Genomic DNA, 21,696 nt, shown 5'->3' with positions numbered 1-21,696 from the left:
CTAAGCTGTAGTATTCTGTTACAGAATATAAATAATTTCACAGAACACCAACATAGAAGAAGTTTAGGCGGTAATGGTGATGAAACAAGACAAAAACGGGATCACTCAGTAATAATGTCGGAGCAGAACCACAAAAATAATCAAACATCATTTTCATCTGGCTAATACAGGGGACTGTTGCTGCTTTAACAATTAAAACTTTAGCTGTACTCCAAATTGTCCATGTTCTAAACAAGAACCATTAATACACTGAATCGTAAAAATTCTGCCACTATCTGAAAGCACCCAATCCAGAGTGCAACCATGTTTGGTTGAACCCTCCCCTACATAACTACACAGGGAAATCCTGTAACAAGCTTGGACCCTAAGACCTCCTACTGAGATGCTCCTGTTTTCCATGGTGTATAATCTCCCTTGTTGAGACAAGCAACAGTAATACAACTTTGTCTAGAGATTTGTTCCTGATGGCATTTGCCTGGACACCATCAACAGAGGAAATGTTATGAAATCTGTTATATACTTAAAAATAACTTTGGGAGTTATTGGATGGAGTAAAAGGTATGGATGAAACATATCTGACCATAAACTGACATGTTGAAGCTGGGAAATTGTTATTGGGGGATTATTATGTAAGTTCTTCCAATTTTGTATATGTTTGAAATTTTTCATTGCAAAAATTATTATATAATAGTTTATTTAATAATTTTTTAAACAATTCATAAGTAGTTGCACCAATTCAGGGATTGAAATATCAGTATATCTCTATTAAAATATTATTGGAGAGGCCAGCAAATCTGCACAAATGAAAAATAGAAGGTATGGATTTTTAAAAGGAAGAAATAAAAACATGCTTCACAAATAATGTGATCAGCAAAACCCAAGGAAATCAATGAATCAGAATAATAAAATTTTAACAAAAATGGCACTCATATACTAGAAATGTAAAAATTACAATGAGGAATTGCATATTTATAATAGTGTGAGATCTATTTTTTGTGTGTATATTTAACTAATACATACATTAAATATTTTCAAATAAAGCACTAAAGAAATACAATTTTTGGCTTAGAAATTTAATGAAAATAATAATATTCTACTACATTGCTAGTTTCTTTTAGATAATTTTATTCAAATTAGTCCACTATTTACTGAAAATATTAAAATAATAACCTATACTGCTGCTCTGGTGTTAAACTTATGGCTCCGTCAGACTCCCTGCCCTCAGGTAGCTCAGAGTCTAATGATGGAGACAGATATGGAAAATATATATTATAATACAGCATGAAAAATATAGCAGTGCCACAAGGAAGGCACAGAGTATACTGTGAAATAATTGATCAACATTCTTTTTTCCATTTTGAGGGATCGGCTAAGGAGAAGATTGAGTGAATTTGGTGAAAATCCCACTAAAATGTTAACTTTTGAGATTGTGTTAGAAGGATGAGAAGGACTTCGGCATTACAGAGGGAGGAAATATTCTGGAAAATTATTTCAATGACACAGAATGTGCAAAGCCAAGAAGTACATCCACAATCAAGGAGGAGATGAATTGTGTGGTGGACAAGAAGGGAAAAAGCAGGAGGCAAAGTTAGAAAGACAGTCAGAACCATGATGTCACAGAGCATTGTAGGTCATACTAATGAGTTTGGAGTAAATCCTATAGTAGAGAGAAGCTATAGAAATGTCTTATGTACAAGATTAAGATAATTGGATGCATTTCAAGAGCTCCCTCAAACAGAATAATGGCTTAACATGATGGAATAACATACAGAAAACTTGAAAGAGTCTAACATGTAGGAAAATTAATAGAGAAAGAATAGAATTAAAAATAAAAAAATGCATGTTATAAATGATGTGTATGCTTCTTAAAAAATGAGAGAATTTAGAGATGGAGTTTTATAGTTTACTATTTCCTGGTCTATGTTATTGGTGTGATATGGAATTAATAGTTAAAGTGAGATTCTTGTTTGGAGGAAGAAAAAGAATTGCTTTGGTTTATATATATAAAACAACTTAATGATATATGTATATACATATATATATATATATATATATTTGTCTGTCTGTCTAAGGTAATATTCCTATTCTATTACAATTAAAAATAGCACGAGTATCCAAGATTTTTAGTTACAGGTACTAAGAGACATCCTATAATAATATTTTCTTAAGAATTTTATAATTAAGTCAATTTAAATATATATATATTTATATGGACATATATATGGACAGAGAGAGAAGAGTGGTTAAGAGTCTTCATTCTACAGTTGCACCTTGAATCTCAATTCTAGCTAACACATTTGTCAGCTGTGACTTGATACAAATCATTTAAATTCTTCGAGCCTCTCATTTGAAATATGGGAACATTTTTCCTAAATTATAGTATTTTTGCATGGAATAATAATATAATGTATGTAGATTTTTAGTACCTTACCTGGCATGTAATAAGTATCCAATAAATTCTAGTCACTGTTATTATTATTATCATTCTACTTGTAATCATTATAGCATCAGAAAATTTCAGTTTGCAAAGTAATTTGATATCCATTATAGGTTTGCTTCTCAAAATTTCCCCATGCTGTAAGTAATGTTTTAACAACTTAATTGAGGCTCAGAGTCTGTGATCTTCCCAGGAGTACATGGGTAGATAGTCGAAGAGCCTGAGCACAAATCTAGATCTGGCCCCAAATCCTCTTCTGTTCCTACTACACTATTTTGTCCCAAAGGAAGATACTTCAAGGTAGAGGACATAGCCATCCCTGAGGAATCAGATAATCAGACACACTCAAACTAAACTGCATATTCATTAACCTCTAGTTGAAATTTTATGTTCTTTGAGATTGATTTCAGTTAATGTGTCCCCATGATAAAGCTGAGAAACCAGTCACTTTAATAAGGCCCTTTGAAACTGGTTAGCAAGTAAACCCACTTTTAGCAATGACAACAGGGAATTCTGTTTGCAATGAAAAGTTAGGTAACAAGACACAGAGAGACAGTTTTATCTTCAACACTTAAGCAAACTCTGACTTCAATTTCTTTTTACTTAATGATCAGCAATTATTTAATTAAAATCAACAGATGAAGAATGGTAGCTACAGAAAACGGCATTTTTCTTAATTTTCCCAGATACACTGATCTTTTGCAGCCTGACTAGAAATGGAAACACTAACCTTATTCTTTTCATATTATGTAATATGAGCAAGCAATAGACCCTTGGGAACATCTAAGTTTTATGGTGAGACACTGCATATTAACCAGTACCAAATATTTTGGAAATACAATCACTGATTAAAATTTTTCAAATTCAGTCTCAAACTAATACTTTTTTCAACAGTTAAGGTTGATGACATATGCTACAACCAGAAGGCCCTGTTAGATTCATTAAAGAATACTGGATATTTAATTATTCCCTGAATAAAGAAAGCCAAAAGGGTACGCTTAGTAAAAGCCTACTCAAATGAAAATAAGATAGAAATATCAAATGTAAAGTATACATATCAGCAATATAAGAATGGCATATGCCATGTGTGTACAATTTGGATGTAGGTGATGGTCAGTGAGTTGCAATAATTAGACAAAGTATTGGTTGAATACCTTCAGAATATGGATTATAAACTGAACTACGATAAAATAATTATAAACTATGGTTTGATCATTTTCTAGCAATAGGACAGGACACAAAAATCTCATCATAGGGCAAACAGTATCCTAAAATATATTGAATTGTCACTCCAAGAAAAATAAATAAAATAAACTTTCTTGAAAGAATAAATGAAAATTTCAGTTTAAAATTATCAGAAAAGTATTTCAATGTGTGTGTTCACATAGAAATTTAAAGAATACAAACAAAGACATATGCAGAGGATTATCCACACATAACCATAAACACCTTTGTAGTTAAGAAAGATTGAAACTAGAGACTTCAGGAATTAACTACCAGAAAATGAGTAAAGAAAAAAAAAACTTATGTAAATTGAGTTAGCAATTAAAAATAAAAGGAAAAGAAACTCCGTAGTAGTCTCTTTTTTTTTAACTTGCTTTATCTGTAGTTCCTGAGATAAGTTGCAGACTCAATAAATTACTGTAACAATAAATGAATCTCTCAGAAAGTTTTTGGCAATTTGAGTCCCAACGGTGCCAGGCTTAAAATGAAGTTTCCTCTTTAATGTAAATTTATTTAATCTTTAATAAAAATAGAATAATCTGGCTATTCTTAGCTTTCCCACCTCAGTTATCTTAATTTCTATCTCCCCCATTCCCATCCTTCTTTCCACATTGACTTCAAGTAGTCGAGGGCATGCCAGCCTTACGTATATGTATTTAGTCCCTTTACATGGAATACTTCTTAGATATCTTTACGGCCCATTCTTTTACCACTGGACACTTTCACAGTGGAGAAGTGTGAGAACACTGGAGCCAGATGATCTGGGTCCAAATTCTGGATCTGCCATTACGTGGAATCACAGTACTTGGTCACATAATATCCTGTGTCCTGTTTTTGTCATCTTTAAAAGAAAAATAGTAATAGTAACTGCCTCAAGTGCTTCTTTAAGGATCAAATGAGTTAAAGTGTGTAAAGGTCTAGAATTATGCCTGAATTATCTAAGTGCTAAATAAGCATTAATTACTACTACTGCTACTTCCTTTCCTTGACTTAATTTTTTCTCAGTATCATTTATCACTATACAATTGTGGGCCCTTGTAAGAATTTTGGATTTCACTCTGGGTGAAATGGCAATCATTCCAGGACTCTGTACTAGGGAGTAAAATAACCTAATTTATTGTTTAAAAGAATTACTGGTTGTTAAAAATCAACTGGAGAGGGGAAGTGTGGAGACAGTGAACCTAGTGAAAGGATGCTAGATGAGACCAAAGGGTAGTATTTTAGTTGGTAAGAAATAGTTGGACTGGATACGTTGAAGGTAGCACCAACTAGAATTCTTAGCAGATTAGGTGTAGAATATGAGCAAGAGGAGTTCAGGGTCACTCTAAGGATTTTGCCTGGAGCAACCATAGGGTTTCCATGTGCTGAGATATGAAGAGTTTGAGAAGAACAGGCTTGAGGTGGGGAGGGGCAGGATATTAAGGACTCAGTTTTGGACACCGAATCTAAGACGCTTAGTGCACATCCAAGTAAAATGTCAAGTAGGATGTTGAATATTGGAGTCGAGAATTCAGAGGACTGTATTGGGATGAAAAGTTATATTGGGCGTCATTGGTATGAACATTGTTAAACTGTATAAAACTGAATGAAATTAACAAATAAGTGAAAGTAATATAGAAAAACGGGAGCTGGTCTTTTCAAAATTTGAAATTGATGAGGATGTGTGGAGTTTTGGGTTTTTTTCCTTTATTATGAATACACATGGAAGGAAAATCATCCTGATTCCAGTGTATATGCAGAGAAAAGTAACTCAATGCAAAAATTTCACCGAATTATCTCTAAAACACTGAAAGTGATATTTATCATGGGAGACCAAATGTGGGACCAGAGTCAATATGTTGCCATGTCTGTAACTGAACAAATGCTGGCTAAATCAATACTTTCTCATTTCCTCTTTTATTATATTCCCAGAATAGTGAGTTATAGTACCAATAGCTGTGTTAAGATGTCAGTTCAGGAAGACAAGTCAGCTCAAACACACCTCTCAAAGGTGGGCTTTGACTCCACCAAGAGAAAACTAAATGGATAAGGGAGAATATTGTGTTCCTGTCAGATTTTATGTACACAAGTATATGTATATATGTGGGTGTTTGTATGTATGCATATACATATATGTATACATGTTATGTATGAGTATTTGTATATAAATATGCATGTGTGTGTGCATATATACATTTGTTTTGTTTTTGGAGAAGATATTAGGTACAAGTTATAGTATTAAGCTGAGTCAATACAGGGAGAAGAGAAAATTAAAAGGACAGAATTTCTAGCCCCTCACACAAAAGTGTTAAAAAAGGAAAAATTGCCATCAGATTCCACAAATGTAGCTCTATGTTGGGGTGATTATAAAGCAACATAATCTAAAACCCACTTAAATCTTCAGCTTTATGTAACACTTATTTTTTCAAGTAAATTCAAATGTTCTATGTCTACCATGTGCTTGATATTGTGTGGCATCCTTGGCAAAAACAAATATATTCCCTTCCTGATAGTGCTTAATAGTTTGGTAGGAGATTCACATATCCATCAAATAATTACGAAAATGAATGTTTAATTTCAATATGAGCTCGTGAGCCTAAGAGAAAACTAGAGTGTCAGAGGAGAGTGATTAAGATAGCTAATGTGCAATCAAGAGAAAAATTCCAGTAGCATGAGCTACTAGCCACATGTATTGTGTGGAGTCTTTCAAGTGTGAGAGAATTTCATCAGGCCCTTAGGAGAACAGGCACATGCAGAGCAAAGCAGTACCAGTATGAAAAAGAAAGGTCGTAAGCCTGTTAAAGAGAAATAAGGGACAAATTATCAATCCTGATTCTTTTTCTTGTGAAGCCCACCAGACTCTAGTGCAAATAACACTTCTGCCTCACTAGTCTGCTAATGTGTCATGACATGCTTAAGTTTGGCTTAGATGAACAGTGTAGGCTTTTGATCTGACATACTTAATTCTTAGGATACTGTAGGATGAAATTATCCTCTATAATTTTTCACTCAAGAGTCTAATATGACCCCTGTAACCATTCGGAATGATGGTGGAAAAGTGATTGAATGAATCAGTAAGCAAACCAAATGAACACAATTTAGGCTGTTTTTCTGCTTACAATGATCCCTTCCCCTCTGAGAATCTCCCTCCTCACAGAGGTGAAATGCGACATCCGTTGTTGTACTAGTGGCTCTATCCCTATAAGCACCATACTCTGGAGTGGTCACATGACTGAGAATAAGCCAATAAAATGTCTTTCCAGGGAATTTGAATTTGTAATTCTAGTGAGTCTCAATTGATCACTTAATCTTAGGTCAAGTGCATCCTGGAGCTGAGTTTTCCATTGTAGACTTTCCTGTTCACTGAGAAACAGAAAGCTGGTCTGTAGAGAAAGAAAAATAAATTTAGATGGGAGAAATCCATGTGGGCTCATGAAATGAAAGAGTGTAGCTATCTTTGTTTCTAGTGTCCAAGGCCCAAGTACTGGTTTCTTGTGAAGCCTGGTTACATTTTCTGAGTCTTATAACATACCACTGTAATTTTATTGAAAATAAAAACAAAAAAACTTGACCACTATTTATTTGTATTAAGTCATTTTGAGCGGTATCTGTGGTTTTAAGTTGAAATAACTTTTTTTAAAATAAATATTAGTTCACAACCTCAAGAGTTTCTGACACTGGTCCATGTAAATGAGGGTGAAGAGAGATGGTGAGGAGGGTGAAGCAGTCAGACCACTCCAGATTCGTAGGTGGCAGTTTTAATAAGCAAGGGAACTTGCATATCAGGCTTGTCTTGGCTGGCTGTGAGGAGATCTCCACACCCATTCACCAGAATCTTAAATGTTTATATAGAGGCCTTAACTGAGCTAGGTCACATATACTACCCAGGTGGTCCCAACAATATCTTACTCTCTCAAGGCTATGTCCTTGGAGCAGTTCCCACCGTGGGAATGGTGAGTGGAACATATATTCCAGGACAGATGAGGAGGTTAGGAGCCTCTGATTGCCCAGTTCCAGCTGAAAAGTCAACTGGCAGTTGCATCTTCTGGATTACCTCTTCCAAAAATGAGACAAGTAGAAGGTGAATGGATTCTAAAATCAATGTATTGAGATACAAGACTGTGCTACTATAACCTATGTACTGTAATAGATGTTAGATATTAGATACTGTAATAGATATTAGAATGGATCTAGAGACACAGGAAATCCATTTGGTTCATTTGACAATGAAGTCATGAACAATAAACAATGAACCAAATGAACAAACATGAACAAAATGAACAATTAACAAAATCAGGTTCCTTATCAAATGAACAAAATGAAGCCATGCTGATGGTATGTGCCAGGGTTACTATAAGCCCTTTCCTATCATGAGCTGATTCCCCCTGTTTATTCTGTGATTCCTGCTTTCATCTCACCAAAAGGCTTACAGTGCAGACCCAGGCATGACCAGCAATCGAAATCTTTATTCAAGCTATGGCATCTCAGTGAAATAGAAAGAAGCTAGTTCTTGCAATTTTACGATCTTTGAGTTCAACCCTAAGGTTTATCACTTCCAGCTAAGTGACATTAGATAATGTCTCTGTCTTTTTCCTCAAAACTACCAGTGAGAGGTGGGAAAAAGATGAAAAGTTGCTTTGACATCATTCATTTCTGGGTGAGTGGTACTCATAAAGCTCAGGAACTCAAAGTTGGTTCTATTGTAGAATTTCAGTTCCTTGAACAATGCAGGAAGCACACTGGATATCTGACTTCCCTCCAAATCTATTTGAATATTATATGACTAATGTTAACCAATAGTATAACAACAGAGACTTTCACAACAGACTTAACTGAATTTTCAATCTCACTTGAATCATCTAACAGTCTTGGACAATTGAAGAAATTATTGAACTCTAAAAAAATTAAAGTGGGGGTATATATAAACCCCATAGGAAGTAGTGCCTGATAGGCAATTGTACCCCAAGAAGTTGCTGTATAGTCTATATGCTACATAATAATTGTATATAATATATACATATATTATAATGTATAATATGTATACAGTAATTATATACACATGCAGAGAGAGTGTGTGTGTGTATGTGTGTGAAATTGTGGTGACTTGTCATAGAGTTGTGTTTTCTGTCTTTTAGTTATTGTTATGTTTTTCATTTTTCCTACATTGACATAACACATTTATTATTTGCTTAGCATATTTTTTTAAATTGACTTAACATTTTATTTAAATAAATCTGTAAACAAACTTTATATAACCACTGGAGATGAGAAAAATCTACGCCAATCGCCATAAATAGAAAATAACCAAAATATAAACACTCAAACATCTCAAATAATCAAATGTCTTTATAATACATAAAATTAATTATGTATTGCATTTTGGGAAATACTGGCAAAAGAAATTACTGTATAGAAGCTAATCAGAAGTCTGTGATAACCAGTTTAGCTTAAGTCATTCAAATTATCTTTGTACATGTTTCATGATTAAGTTAGATTTTAGGTTTATGTGAAGATATCAATATTGTCATGTTAAACTATATATTTTATTTTTACATCTGGCTCATCCTACTCAACACCACCATTAAAGCAACAGTGAGGTGTTGCAAGTGGATATAAATTGTATAAATTCTGGAGAGAAAGCAATGTGTTACAAATATGACTTACAATTTCTTAAATTGATTTCTTTTTTTGGGGACAGGACACCATAGGAGAGAAACTAATCTTGAAAGTCATGATTGTCAATCCCTGAGGGCTTTGAGTTTTCAAGGAAGGAAGACATCTTTGTTGCTGTTTTTTGGTTTTGCTCGTTTTATAATTCCAAAGCATAACATTAAATAGGTAAGAGAAGAGTACAGAGCTTAGACAGTAAAGCAAACAGTGAGAAACAACTCAGAATGGTAAAAGAACCATTTCCCTGACCGCAAGTAGTAAAGTCTCAGTCTGAGATTGGCAGACAATGTGAGTAAGATTTAAAGTTATTGAATCTTTGAAAAGGGATGTTGCATCCCTTGCTCTGGGTAGCATACCGGAATCAGGTGAGGTTGTTGCAAAACCACACCTATGAAAAGAATGTTCAGATAAGTCTGAAGAACTGAAAGGACAATAGCTTACTTTCCCAGAGGATAGCCCTGGAGACTAAAAAAAAGCCTCAGAAAAACCAGAGTTCCAACATGGCAACAAAACAGTAATGTATAATTTTTGTCAGTCTGACTTAACAAAGTACTGCAAACTAGGTGGCTTAAAACAAAAAAGATGTATTCTCTCGCAGTTCTGGAGTCTAAAGTCTGAAATCAAGATATTGGCAGGACCATGCTGCCTCCCTCTGAAGCTCTAAGGGAATATCCTTCCTGGCCTCTTCCAGCTTCTGGTGGCCCCAGGCACTCCTTGGCTGGTGGCAGCATGAATCCTGTCTCTGCCTCTGTCTTCACGGACATCTTCTCTCTATGTCTGTGTCCAAACTTCCTTCTTCTTATAAGGACATCAGTCATATTGGATTAATGGCCCACCCTACACCAGTATGACCTCATCTTAACTAACTACATCTCCAATGATCTTGTTTCCAAATAATGTCATTCTGAAGTACTTGAGGTAAGGGCTTCAACATACCTTTGTGGGGGATACAATTCAACACATAATAAATAAAAATAGCTAAAGATGTGCATTGGCTAAAATGTTTGATAGTGACTCACTTTGGCCATACCTACGTTGGTATGGATTGCAAATAAAATGGTTAAGAATTCCTAAGTCCAACAAAGAAGCTTGTAAATACCTGAAAATGCTGGCGGAAAGAAGTGGCCTAGAAGTTGGGACAAAAGGGATTCATAGCCAAGTAATGTGACAACTGGAGACCGTGACAAGTCAAAGAACTCATCAGGCAATGAAGCAAAAGAGATATAACCTAATATCTAAGAACATAATTTTGAGTTTTCACCTCCTTCTTATTTAGATGGAGCATCAGAAGCACTGCATTCAATACCAGGAGGATAAGGAAACATCTGAGGAGACTTGATCATCCTCAAAGCAAAATTTGCCTTAGAAAGTAGTAGGATGCAGAGGTGAGATGCCAAGGATCACGTTTATGGAAAATATTGTGAGAACACTTGGAGTAGGATTTTGGCTGACTGCTATTACAAGTGAACCCCCAAAATACAGTGACTTAATAATATAGAATTTTATTCGTTTCTCAGGCAACAGTTTCAATGAAGGATTTGGGTAAGGCAATTAGATCCTCAATACGTGGTTTCTATATATGGGTCTAGGGCAACCATTTCAGTGACAACACTTTCAAGTGGGAAGGTGAAGGAAAAGGTCCAGATCTAGTGGCGTAAACCTTGAGGAGATGATCCTTAGGTCTTACAGATAATTTTCTACTGACAGTTCACTGCCAAATCTTCATTAAAAGGTTATATACTCGGCTAGGAAGGGAAGATGGGAACTGTGGTCTGTAGCTGGACAGCCAATGCATTATTTCCAAAAGGAAAAATGAAATAGTAGAGACTGAGGAATATCTGCCGTAAAGATCTCAGAAAATATGGTCTTAAAATGTCAGATTATAATGTCAGTCTCTGTGAAAGCAGTTGTTCTTTGAGCAACCCTACTTTTTGTCCTTCACGTTAACTATTTAGAAGCAAATTTGATTGCTTCAAAAACATAAAAAGCTTTGTTAACGTAAATTCCAATATCAACCAAAGGTACTCTTTCCTCCTGCTCAGAATCTAAAGTTATGAAATAGAACTCTCCTCCCCCCACCATCATCTGCCTTTCTTCAGATCCATTTAAGGGATAGCTGCCCACAGTTAATTAGCAAATTAGCCAAAGTAGCAATACTCGGTTTGTATTAGTCCATCTTGCTAGCTGTTTTAACACAACTGTATGCTACTTCTCAATCCTCCTGCATGTACTCAATTGTGCATCCCCTTTAACTGGATTAGCAATTACCCAAAAATAAATTCACTCATCAGAAATCACTTCTAATACCCATTTTCCTTTATGCTGGTAAGTTAGCAAAAGTAATCAAGGGTAGACAAATTTATATTCTACCTGTAGTGAGAATGGAAGGTAGATTAACTATGCTATAGATGCATTAATCTAGATAAATTGAACAGTAATCTTCCGAGGATTTTTAACTGTGCCTAAATGGGATACTATTTTGAACTGTATTGATCAAGTCTTGATGCATGATTGCTGCAATTGCACTTAGTTAAAAAGTGCTTCTTATCTGGTAGATCCACTCCTGGCACTGAAAGTTTGATTTAAGCTGCTAAGAAGCAAAGAATGTAACATTAGTGAGAAGAAACCGGAGTCAAAGAATAGTTTCAAATAATTACCAATCAAAGGTTTAACAACACAATGCATTATGGCCAAAGGTCAGTTTTTAAACATCAGAAAATTCATATGAGGACATGAAAGCAATTTTTTAGAGGTAATTTCACCCTTTTAACATCAAGAAATGTATACCAGAACCCAAACCTAGGAGTAGAATTAAGATAATTAAACAGATTATTAAAAGACAAGCATTGTTAACTATTGAACAATGCATACTGAGGAAAAATTTTGTGATTGTATTGAGAAACCAGTTAAAAATTCTGAATACAGTTTCATTTTCAAAAATCCGTGTATGTATAAACATTACAGAACACTTTAGGTAAATCAGGGTCCATCAACATCCTGTAGTCATGAAAAAGAGATTAATTCTTATTCTTTTTCTCAAGAAAGTATATATTTCATGTGACATTTAGGTCAAGGAGCATGTGTGTATAGAAAATAGTCTAGTAAATGATGTTGGCTCTAAAAAAGGTACCTCAAAATTAACATTTCTTTATCTGAACTTATTTTTGAGTTCCTCCAATAACTAAACTTAGCACAATTTTACATACATTGCAAACAACACTAATATGTCAGTTTTAATAATATGATTACATATGTAGGATAAAGCAGGCTTAGTAATTAGAGTCCATTCTTGGGGTAAAGCATCATTGTGTTAGACTGAACCTTTTATTATTTGTATGTGTTGACTTTAGAAAGCCCTGTTGAGCTAGAACTTTTATGCCTCGACATTTAAATAGGTAGTGGCATAGCATAAAAATATCTATTGCAGTTTCATTGCCCCAGTTTTGCTTTGATGATTGCTTTGCCGACAGCCTCTTTCACATCCTTGTTTCTCAAACTGTAGATCATAGGATTCAGCATGGGAATCACTGTGGTATAAAACACAGCCACCATTTTCCCTTGCTCCAAGGAATCTCCAGTGGGTTGTCTGAGATACATGAATATGAGAGTCCCATAAAACATGGTAACAGCTGTCAAGTGGGACCCACAAGTAGAGAATGCCTTTCTGCTCCCATCAGCAGAGCGCATGCGTAGCACAGCTACTACGATGAGAGTATAGGAGGTGAGGACCACTGAGAGAGAATATGTGAAATTAATTCCAGCAATAACAATCATTGTGTATTCTTTGATGTGGACACCCCCACAGGCAATCTTGATGAGAGGAGGGTCTGCACAATAAAAGTGGTTGATTTCAAAGTTTCCACAGAAGTACAAGCAATAGGTCCATAGTGTGCATATTAGACTCACAGAGAATCCATAGACATAAGGTACAGAGATGAGCCGAACACAGACAGTCCTGGACATTTTACTGCCATAAAGCAGAGGTTTGCAGATGGCCATGTAGCGATCAAGCGCCATGACTGCCAGGATATAGACCTCCACGAGGACAAGGGCAATGAAAAAGTAACACTGCACCAAACACCCAACATAAGAAATGGTTTTTGTCTCTGATAACAAGTTTTCCAGCATTTTGGGGGTGACATTGGAAGAGAACCACACATCCACAAAAGACAAATGACTCAAGAAAAAGTACATAGGGCTCTGAAGCTGGGGACTGATGCTGATCAAAATGATCATACCAATATTCCCTAAAAGGGTGATCATGTAAACTAGTAGGAACACCACAAAAAAGATGAGTTGAAGCTCCTGACGACTGGTCAACCCCACAAGAATAAATTTTGTCACAGCTGTGAAATTTTGCATTGCTTTCACATAGACCCAATCTCTATTGCCTAAGGACAAAAAAAAAAGTCTTTGTTGTATTCTTGAAAGTTTGACTGAAATTTATCCTTATTCTAATTCAAATAATTTAAAAATCAATGCAGATTTTGCACAATATCCAAGGCAAGAATGTAAAAGAAAAATTGTTTCATTTAATAAGTCTGTGGGTGGTTGCCACCTATATTTGTCAGTTTTCTATTAGTAAAATAGGCCATTACATTCATTGCTAGTATATATTATTTAATTTAGACATTTATATTTTGCTAAATTATTGCAATATGATATCATCACAGGGATCAAATATGACTAACACTAGACTAAGACTTACTGGTGGTAATTGGTGTTACAATCCAGTTACTGACGCAATTATCCTCCATGATGCAGCATATGATATCATATGCTTTCAACATATGAAATCCCTAGTCATCTTGTTTTGTTTAGCTAAACATTATGCTTGTTTGATTGCTACTACTGTTAGAGGTAAAGGGATTTAACAGCTCAGGCTCTATCAGTTGCAAACTGCAAGTGGTCCAATGACCTAGCATACACTATCAACATTATGTCAATAGATAAAGACCATGAGACAAAGATTAGGTGAAGTGTTTTAATAACCACTGTGTCACATCAGATTCCACTGGTTTTGAGAACCAATCAGTTCAATGCCAAATTATTATATTCAAATTTAATGTCACTACAAGGAAAATGTTCCCAAACCATATTTTCTCCTTCTAATACACTTCCCCAGTTTACTTCTTCCAAGAAGTAAAAATTTAACGTGGATCTTAAGAATGTGTCTGTAGGATAGAACCATCTTTGGAATTTAAACTCTCCATAGGAACAGTGTTTGAAGAATACATTACTGGTTTACAATTGGGCTTCTGTTTATAATTACTTATAATAATTCATGTTACCAATATTATTTATATGTCGTCAGAAATATTTGATATGTGTAGCAATATTATAAATTTTGGAAATACGAAAGTGAACAAGATATACAAGATTCTGGCTTTCATCATGCTCTCTTCTTTTTAAAAAGGAGTAAACAATAAACAAACATACAAATGAGATACTTTAGGGAGTAGAGCTCCTATGATAAAGGTACACCATGCTAATAAGATAAGAAGTAAGGGTGGGGTGAGATGCAGACAGAGTGACCAAAAAGACCCCTCTAAAGAGGTGATTTTTGAGTTAGTGAGAAGAGTCAGCTATGTAGAAATATGAAGGAAGAAGGAAATGCAAATGGAGGTGCTCAGAAGAGGAAATAGTAGCTTGGCAAATTGGAAGAGTGCTGCTTGAGATATTCCTTTATATATTAAAAAGTGTATGAACTCTGATTATGTTGTGACCCCCTCCAATTAGTAGCAGAGTGCATTTGGGAAGTTACTTAATCTCTATAAACTATTTTCTTACACCTCAAATGATTAATATGGAAATTAAATACACCATACATAACATGAACTGAACATATAACATAATAGACACTAAAGCTTTAGTTCTGAGCTAAGCTTCCACTTTCTATAGATTTCCATCATTATAGTTCATTTGTTTTGGCTCCTTTTAGGTGTGTAAATACTTAGCTAGAGGAGAACTACAAACTCTGGTTGGGAAATAGAGTTAAAGTCAGGAATTTCCCTTTGTAAAAACTGCTGACCCCACTCCATGAAAAGATAACTCTCTAATTAACAGAGTTTGACTTGGATTAATGGTACTACTGTAATGTTTTAAGTATAAAACAACAAAAACAAAAGCATCAAGACATCTACAAAGCGTGAACTAGTACCTCTTTAGTTTTATTTCATGCATGATGTGTGTATTTTTCTTCCAACACATAACCATTGGTTCTATGATCATATACTTTGTCTCATTCATTTTGTAACTCAACCTGCTCAGCTTATTTGCTACATTTAACAGATGTTCAAGAATATATTCACATATATGATTTTTTTAAAGCATACTAATGCCTAAGTCAGCTTCATGTATTACTTTACGATATTCCAATATTATTAAAACTCTCTAAGAAAGATTGTTCTGGGGCAACAGTCTCAACTTTACAATATTAGTAAGAATAGCTAACTTTTATTGAATGTTTACTAAGACTTTTGCATGTAAGGGTCCTATGACACAAGTTCTCTTAGCATCATCACTTTACAAATGAGGAAACTGAAGCACTGAAAGACCGAGAAGTTATCCTTGGATCAGATGTCTGCCAATTGACCAGATTGGAATGCAAATTGATTAAAATGACTCCGTCTTGTACTCTTAATAACCTTGTATTGCTGCTCTTTTGATAACCTATTTTGTTATTCCATCTATTTACATTTAAATTTCATTTTGATTATTCTCTAAGATAGAAGAAAGTTACTCTGTTAATAATTCATCCTTGGCGGACTAGAAGAGCTTGTGTGGCCTGAAACAGGTTGAACTACAGAGCTACTGGACCACTGCTTCTCCCTGCTCCCCCAAGTTTAGGTATCCCATAGACTTTGGATCAGGTAACCAAGTGACTTCTGAGTTAGAGCCAATTTATTATAGACATGTGCATCATCTATCAAGACAATTGAGAAGATGGAATGTGTGATTTACAAGTAAGGAAAGAAATTTATTTTTACTAACCTTCCAGGAATTTAACTTGAAGAAAAACAGTGAAAGTATAATTACTGATCCAATTATTTCCACTAATGCAATGTCTTCAATTCCATTCATATATAATTTTAAAACAGCATTGTGAAAATCAATGGTCCTGGTAGAGAAGAATGAAAGGGCAAAAAATAAGGAATAAAAATGTTGCAAGTCCACATTGTAACAAGCTCATTCTTAAGAAGTTTTGAATAAATTTTGGATGGAAATAAGAATATTTCCTAGTAATATAATTCCACACAATAAAATACTGTGATAATGAATAAGTCTACATATAAGGTTTTAGTCTTCTTTTCAAAATATGGAGAAAAGTTAAAAGATTTGACTGTATTCATCTGTACTGTAAAGAGCATACAATTTGCAGACCTAGCTTCAACAAAGGAGAACAGCAGATCAAAATTTCTCAATATTTATAATTGAATCTTCAACACTGAGAACATTGAGAGCATCTCCTTAAGCAACAGTCCACATAATTATGAAAGAAATAGTGATTGAAATTCTAGAACTATCCCAGGAGTAGGAGGAGTTAAGGAGTGTTAATTGGAAGGATAATTCTTGTAATAAAATTAAGAAATCAAAATTCTTGGTATCATGAAATAATCTCTCTTACCTTCATGTGACTTCTGCCGTATTCCATTCACATTTGACAATTATACATCTCAGGGAAATATTCTTGGTTCGCATCATGTGAAATTTCAGTCAATCACTTTCTTTTCTGTTGTGCTACAGTTCTAACAAGCACCGTCTGTCAGGATGTACGATCACACAATGCATGTCCTATGCATCTCGTGGTTGTTTTACAGATGTCAGATGCCTCTACAGTATAAATCACTTGGAAACATCTAGGGAGAATGAGTACAAGTAGAGGTCATTGGTGAAGTCGCCAATTATAGTAGAACAATTTCTCTCACTGAATTTAGGCTTTTCTGGGTGTCAGTAGAGCACTGACTTTGAAGTCAGATGGATCAGGATTCAAACCTTGGCTCTCCCACTTCAACCACATGGCCTCGGATAAGTAACACTTCTCAGCATCAATACTCATCTCTACAATGGGGAAACTACTATCTTACAGTGTGATGTGAGGATCTCAGATAATATAGAGGTAACTCTAAGCAAAACGTCTGTCCTATATGAAGCGCTCAAAAAAACCCTGACATTATTTGTGCAGTTTCACCTCAAATCAGTTTACAATTATGATATGACCAACTCTATAAGATTGTGAGTAATATTATCCCTTTGTTGAAGAATGATAATATGCATATGCTAAATAATGATGAGGTTAAGATCCTCAACCAAGTTTAGATAGCTGGCAAGTTAAAGAAGCAGAATGCCAACCTGAGTTGTTCATAAACCCTAAACTATATACCAACTAAATTTATTTAGTCTGAAACATTATTGGGAAAAATTGTGCTCATGCAAAGTTTTCTTGTGCATTCTTCAGCTTCCAAGTACTCAGAACTTCTGAGTCTCTTCTCAGTTATTATGGAGAAAGTCCACGAGATGAACTCATTATCACTAGGGAATTACGATGTAATATGCACTCTCTCAAGGAAATGTACAGTTGAAAAGAAGAAAGTCTGTGTGTGTGTGCATGTGTGTGTTTCAGAGAGAGAGAGCAAGAAATAGAGAGACTGACAGAAAGGGATAAATATGCCTTATGGATAGATGTTGGATATCCCTAAATATAATGAAGTTGATAGATTTAGAAATAAATATAACCCTAAGATCTGTTTAAAAGTATTTTACAGAATTATCCTGAATGCTTAGCAAATGGCAAAATTGTGTGAGGTTCTGCAAGGAATTTAGACTGATGGAAATATGAGCCAGAAGAGGTATCAGAGATCAGAGAGTATAACCTAAAAATTAACTAGACAAATGGCAAAAAGTGACTTCTCCAAGGTCACCCATAAATTAATTTGAAATTTGGAAACCTAACCAGAAACATGATTTAATCTTTGATCTTGGTATCATAATTCTTGATGCAACACTCTCCAAAAAACTAACTAAATAACTTTCCAAAAAAGTAAGTAGAGAAAGTATTTCACATAGGAAATAACCAGAGATTACAAAGGTCATCCAAAGCCACCTGCTAACAGACTGCAAAGTATTAAAATGCTTTAAAATTGTATTTTGTATTCTTATCACACACACAGAAAATTGACTATGTATGGTGATAGACATTAATTTAGACTTATTATGGTGATCATTTCTCAATGCATACAAATAATGAATTATTATGTTGCACACTTGAAAATAATATATGTCAATTATACTTCAATAGGAAAATATTTTTGAAAAACACATTTTGAAATTTATTAGTCATCAGCAAATAATTTGGTATATGAAGAGTTCGCGAATAAATGGATTGATTGCCAAAAAAAAACTTTTATCTTACCTCAAAAGTAACATTAAGCACATTAGATCTTAAAGATTTGCAACTGTAGACCCAGCAATATAATTTAATCTAAATTAGCAATGTGTTTATATGCAAATAGCTTTAAAGAATTGCCCAAGATATATGTGTGCATACGAAAATGAGTTCATATTTATTTCTACTGTCCCTTCAGGAAAATAAAAATTGAAAACTGGATAAAAAAGAATTTTTTATCATAGTGCATCAATTTTATTGTGTACTTACTTCATTGTGGATAAATTTGTAATTACTCAAATGTATGTATTACATTTCTTTTGTTATGGTTTTCCTGCACCAAAACAGATGATTTATGTATATATGTATGCATGCATGTGTTTATTTATTCATCTCAGCACATAGAGATTTTAAGGATGTCTGAGTTGCAAAGTTTTTGCCTCATGCTTGCCTCTGGTGAAATGAAGTAGAAGCATGCTATCAAATTATGTTAATATATTATAGCAGGACATGCTATTTTTAACAAAAAATAGACCACTGTAAATATTTTATTTCTTGCAAATACAAAAATTATTTTAAAATATTTAAGTTGCAATCTTAGTCACATGTGCAAAAATTTCCACATAAGTATTAATTTATTAAGTGGAATCTGGAGAGCTGTGCTTTGAAAATGACACATGCATTCACTAATTCTACCCACTCTTCAGTCTGACTGGGCACATGAGAAGTGCACAGTCTGGTTCCTGGCAACCTGGAGTTGAAATATGGCGGTTACCGGAATCTGTAAAAGAGAGACGCTTACCGTGTTGCATCTCTTAAACACCAAAAAAGTGAAAAAAGAATTAAATACAATATCGCTATTTTGAAAGTAGTACTCTGACTAGATCCATGTTTCCCATTGAGAGAAGTATTAAATGTTAAACAATCTCATAACTATTAGAGAGACTACTTTTATAGCTTTGTACTAGAAAACTAAATGAAATATATTATTTCTTTCTGCCTCAAATTACTCTCTAAACAGGCAAATTGATAAGTATTTTCCAAATTCATCCACTGCACTATTGAATAAGAAAAGCAAAATATTTTCATTCTAGCTAAGTATTTGAACAATTCCAATTAGTGTACCTGTGAATTTTGATTCAAATAACCTTTTAAATTAATTAATTTATTTTTTTAATTAATCTTTTCTACTTACGTCTGTAGGAATGGGTCATTCTAATTTGTTTCTTTGAATTTGAGACTTTCTCTTATAACTAAACAATAATCAGTTGATAAACAAATATTTATGAAACATCTAAGACAAAATCAACTCAATTTTATTCTATTTTGTTAAACATGTTCTGCTGATCACTTTGTTCATGGCGTCTTTCACATCCTTGTTCCTGAGACTGTAGATCATGGGATTCAACATAGGGATAACTGTGGTATAAAACACAGCCGCCATTTTCCCCTGCTCCACAGACTCCTCTGTGGGATGTCTGAGATACATAAAGATAAAAGTTCCATAAAATATGATGACAGCTGTCAAATGGGACCCACAGGTGGAAAAGGCCTTCCGCCTTCCTTCCACTGACTGCATCCGTAGAATGGCAACAAGAATGAACAGATACGAAATGATCACTACAGTCAGAGAATATGTGAAGTTAATGCCTGCCAGTATGATCATTGAGTATTCTTTTACAAAGGTCCCAGAGAAGGCCAGTTTGATGAGAGGTGGGTCTGCACAGTAGAAGTGGTTGATCTCAATTTTCCCACAGAAGTACGAGCCATAAGTCCATAATGTTGCTGCCAGACTGATCACAAAACCATATATGTAAGGGAAATAAATCAGTCGAATACAGACAACCCTTGACATTTTGCTGCCATAGAGCAGAGGGTTTCCAATTGCCATGTATCTATCAAAGGCCATTATAGCAAGAATAAAAATTTCTACATGGACAAGGGCAATGAAGAAAAAACACTGGATTAAACAACCAGTATAAGAAACAGTTTTTGTCTCTGATAACAGGTTTTCCAACATTTTAGGGGTGACGTTGGAAGAAAAGCACACATCAACAAATGACAAATGACTGAGGAAAAAGTACATGGGACTGCTAAGCTGTGGACTGATCTTAACTAACACGATCATGCCAATATTACCCACCAGGGTAATAAGATAGACCACTAGGAAAATGATGAAGGACAGAACTTGCCATTCCCGATGACTGGTTAGTCCCAAAAGAATAAACTCTGTCACTTTGGTGAAGTTGAGCATTTTCTCAGTTCTAAGTCAATATTAGTTACAAATCTCGGTAATAACTAAAAGGAAATTTTAAAATTAGATATTCATTATTTATATATTTATCCATACTCCCTTTTATTGTTTCCTTTATTAAATGTTTATGACTGGACTTTGCTACTCTTTTCAGCAAATCCTTTCCGAACACTTGCTAGATAACAGGCTCTGTGAAACTTACCAAAATGAACAAATACACAGGCCCTGTTACATAGCACTTATAAAAATATTGTGATTGAAATATGCTAGTACTAAATATTGTGATTAGCCAAATTTCCAAGACTACTTTTTAAACATCCCTTGTTTCCAATACTGGCATGTTTGGTAGTTTCATATTCTTAATATATCTACTGAGGGTTATAGTGGCTTCCATCTCTTCTCCACAATTAGAGATGGAAGCCTGTTAATCAAATAATTCATCAGTCTTAAATGTCAGATGAAAAATTATGTTTAATTTAACTTCCTACTTGCAGTCGTTTCAATTGAAGAGGGACAAACTGATCACAGTTGTCCTTAAAGCCAAGTATAAAGGGGTAAACCACTTATACACATTCATATATTGCGCAGATTCCCTAGATATGGACTCTTTTCAAATCAAACATGTACTTATAATCTACTAGCTATTATTATCTGTTATTTCCTAAAGATTCAAAGTAAGGCAAAGAGATTAATATCAGTATTTATAGCAGTATTAATATAAATGAACCGTCTGAAACCATAATATGT

General features: G+C 34.4%; 2 protein-coding genes across 2 annotated transcripts; both read right to left on the bottom strand.

The window, feature by feature from the left end:
- Nucleotides 1-12,739: 12,739 nt before the first annotated feature.
- Nucleotides 12,740-13,672, bottom strand: LOC139040905 (olfactory receptor 5M9-like). The gene has a single exon (XM_070488616.1). The coding sequence runs from the start codon at nucleotides 13,670-13,672 to the stop codon at nucleotides 12,740-12,742; it is 933 nt and encodes a 310-aa protein (XP_070344717.1).
- Nucleotides 13,673-20,016: 6,344 nt separating this feature from the next.
- On the bottom strand, nucleotides 20,017-20,949 carry LOC106844127 (olfactory receptor 5M3-like). Its single transcript, XM_014861428.3, has one exon. It carries the CDS (start codon nucleotides 20,947-20,949, stop codon nucleotides 20,017-20,019), a length of 933 nt encoding a protein of 310 aa, XP_014716914.1.
- Between the last annotated feature and the right edge of the window lie 747 nt (nucleotides 20,950-21,696).

Source organism: Equus asinus, chromosome 17 (genome assembly GCF_041296235.1).
Source record: "Equus asinus isolate D_3611 breed Donkey chromosome 17, EquAss-T2T_v2, whole genome shotgun sequence".
Classification (NCBI taxonomy): domain Eukaryota; kingdom Metazoa; phylum Chordata; class Mammalia; order Perissodactyla; family Equidae; genus Equus; species Equus asinus.
This window is presented reverse-complemented; position numbering and strand designations above follow the sequence as displayed.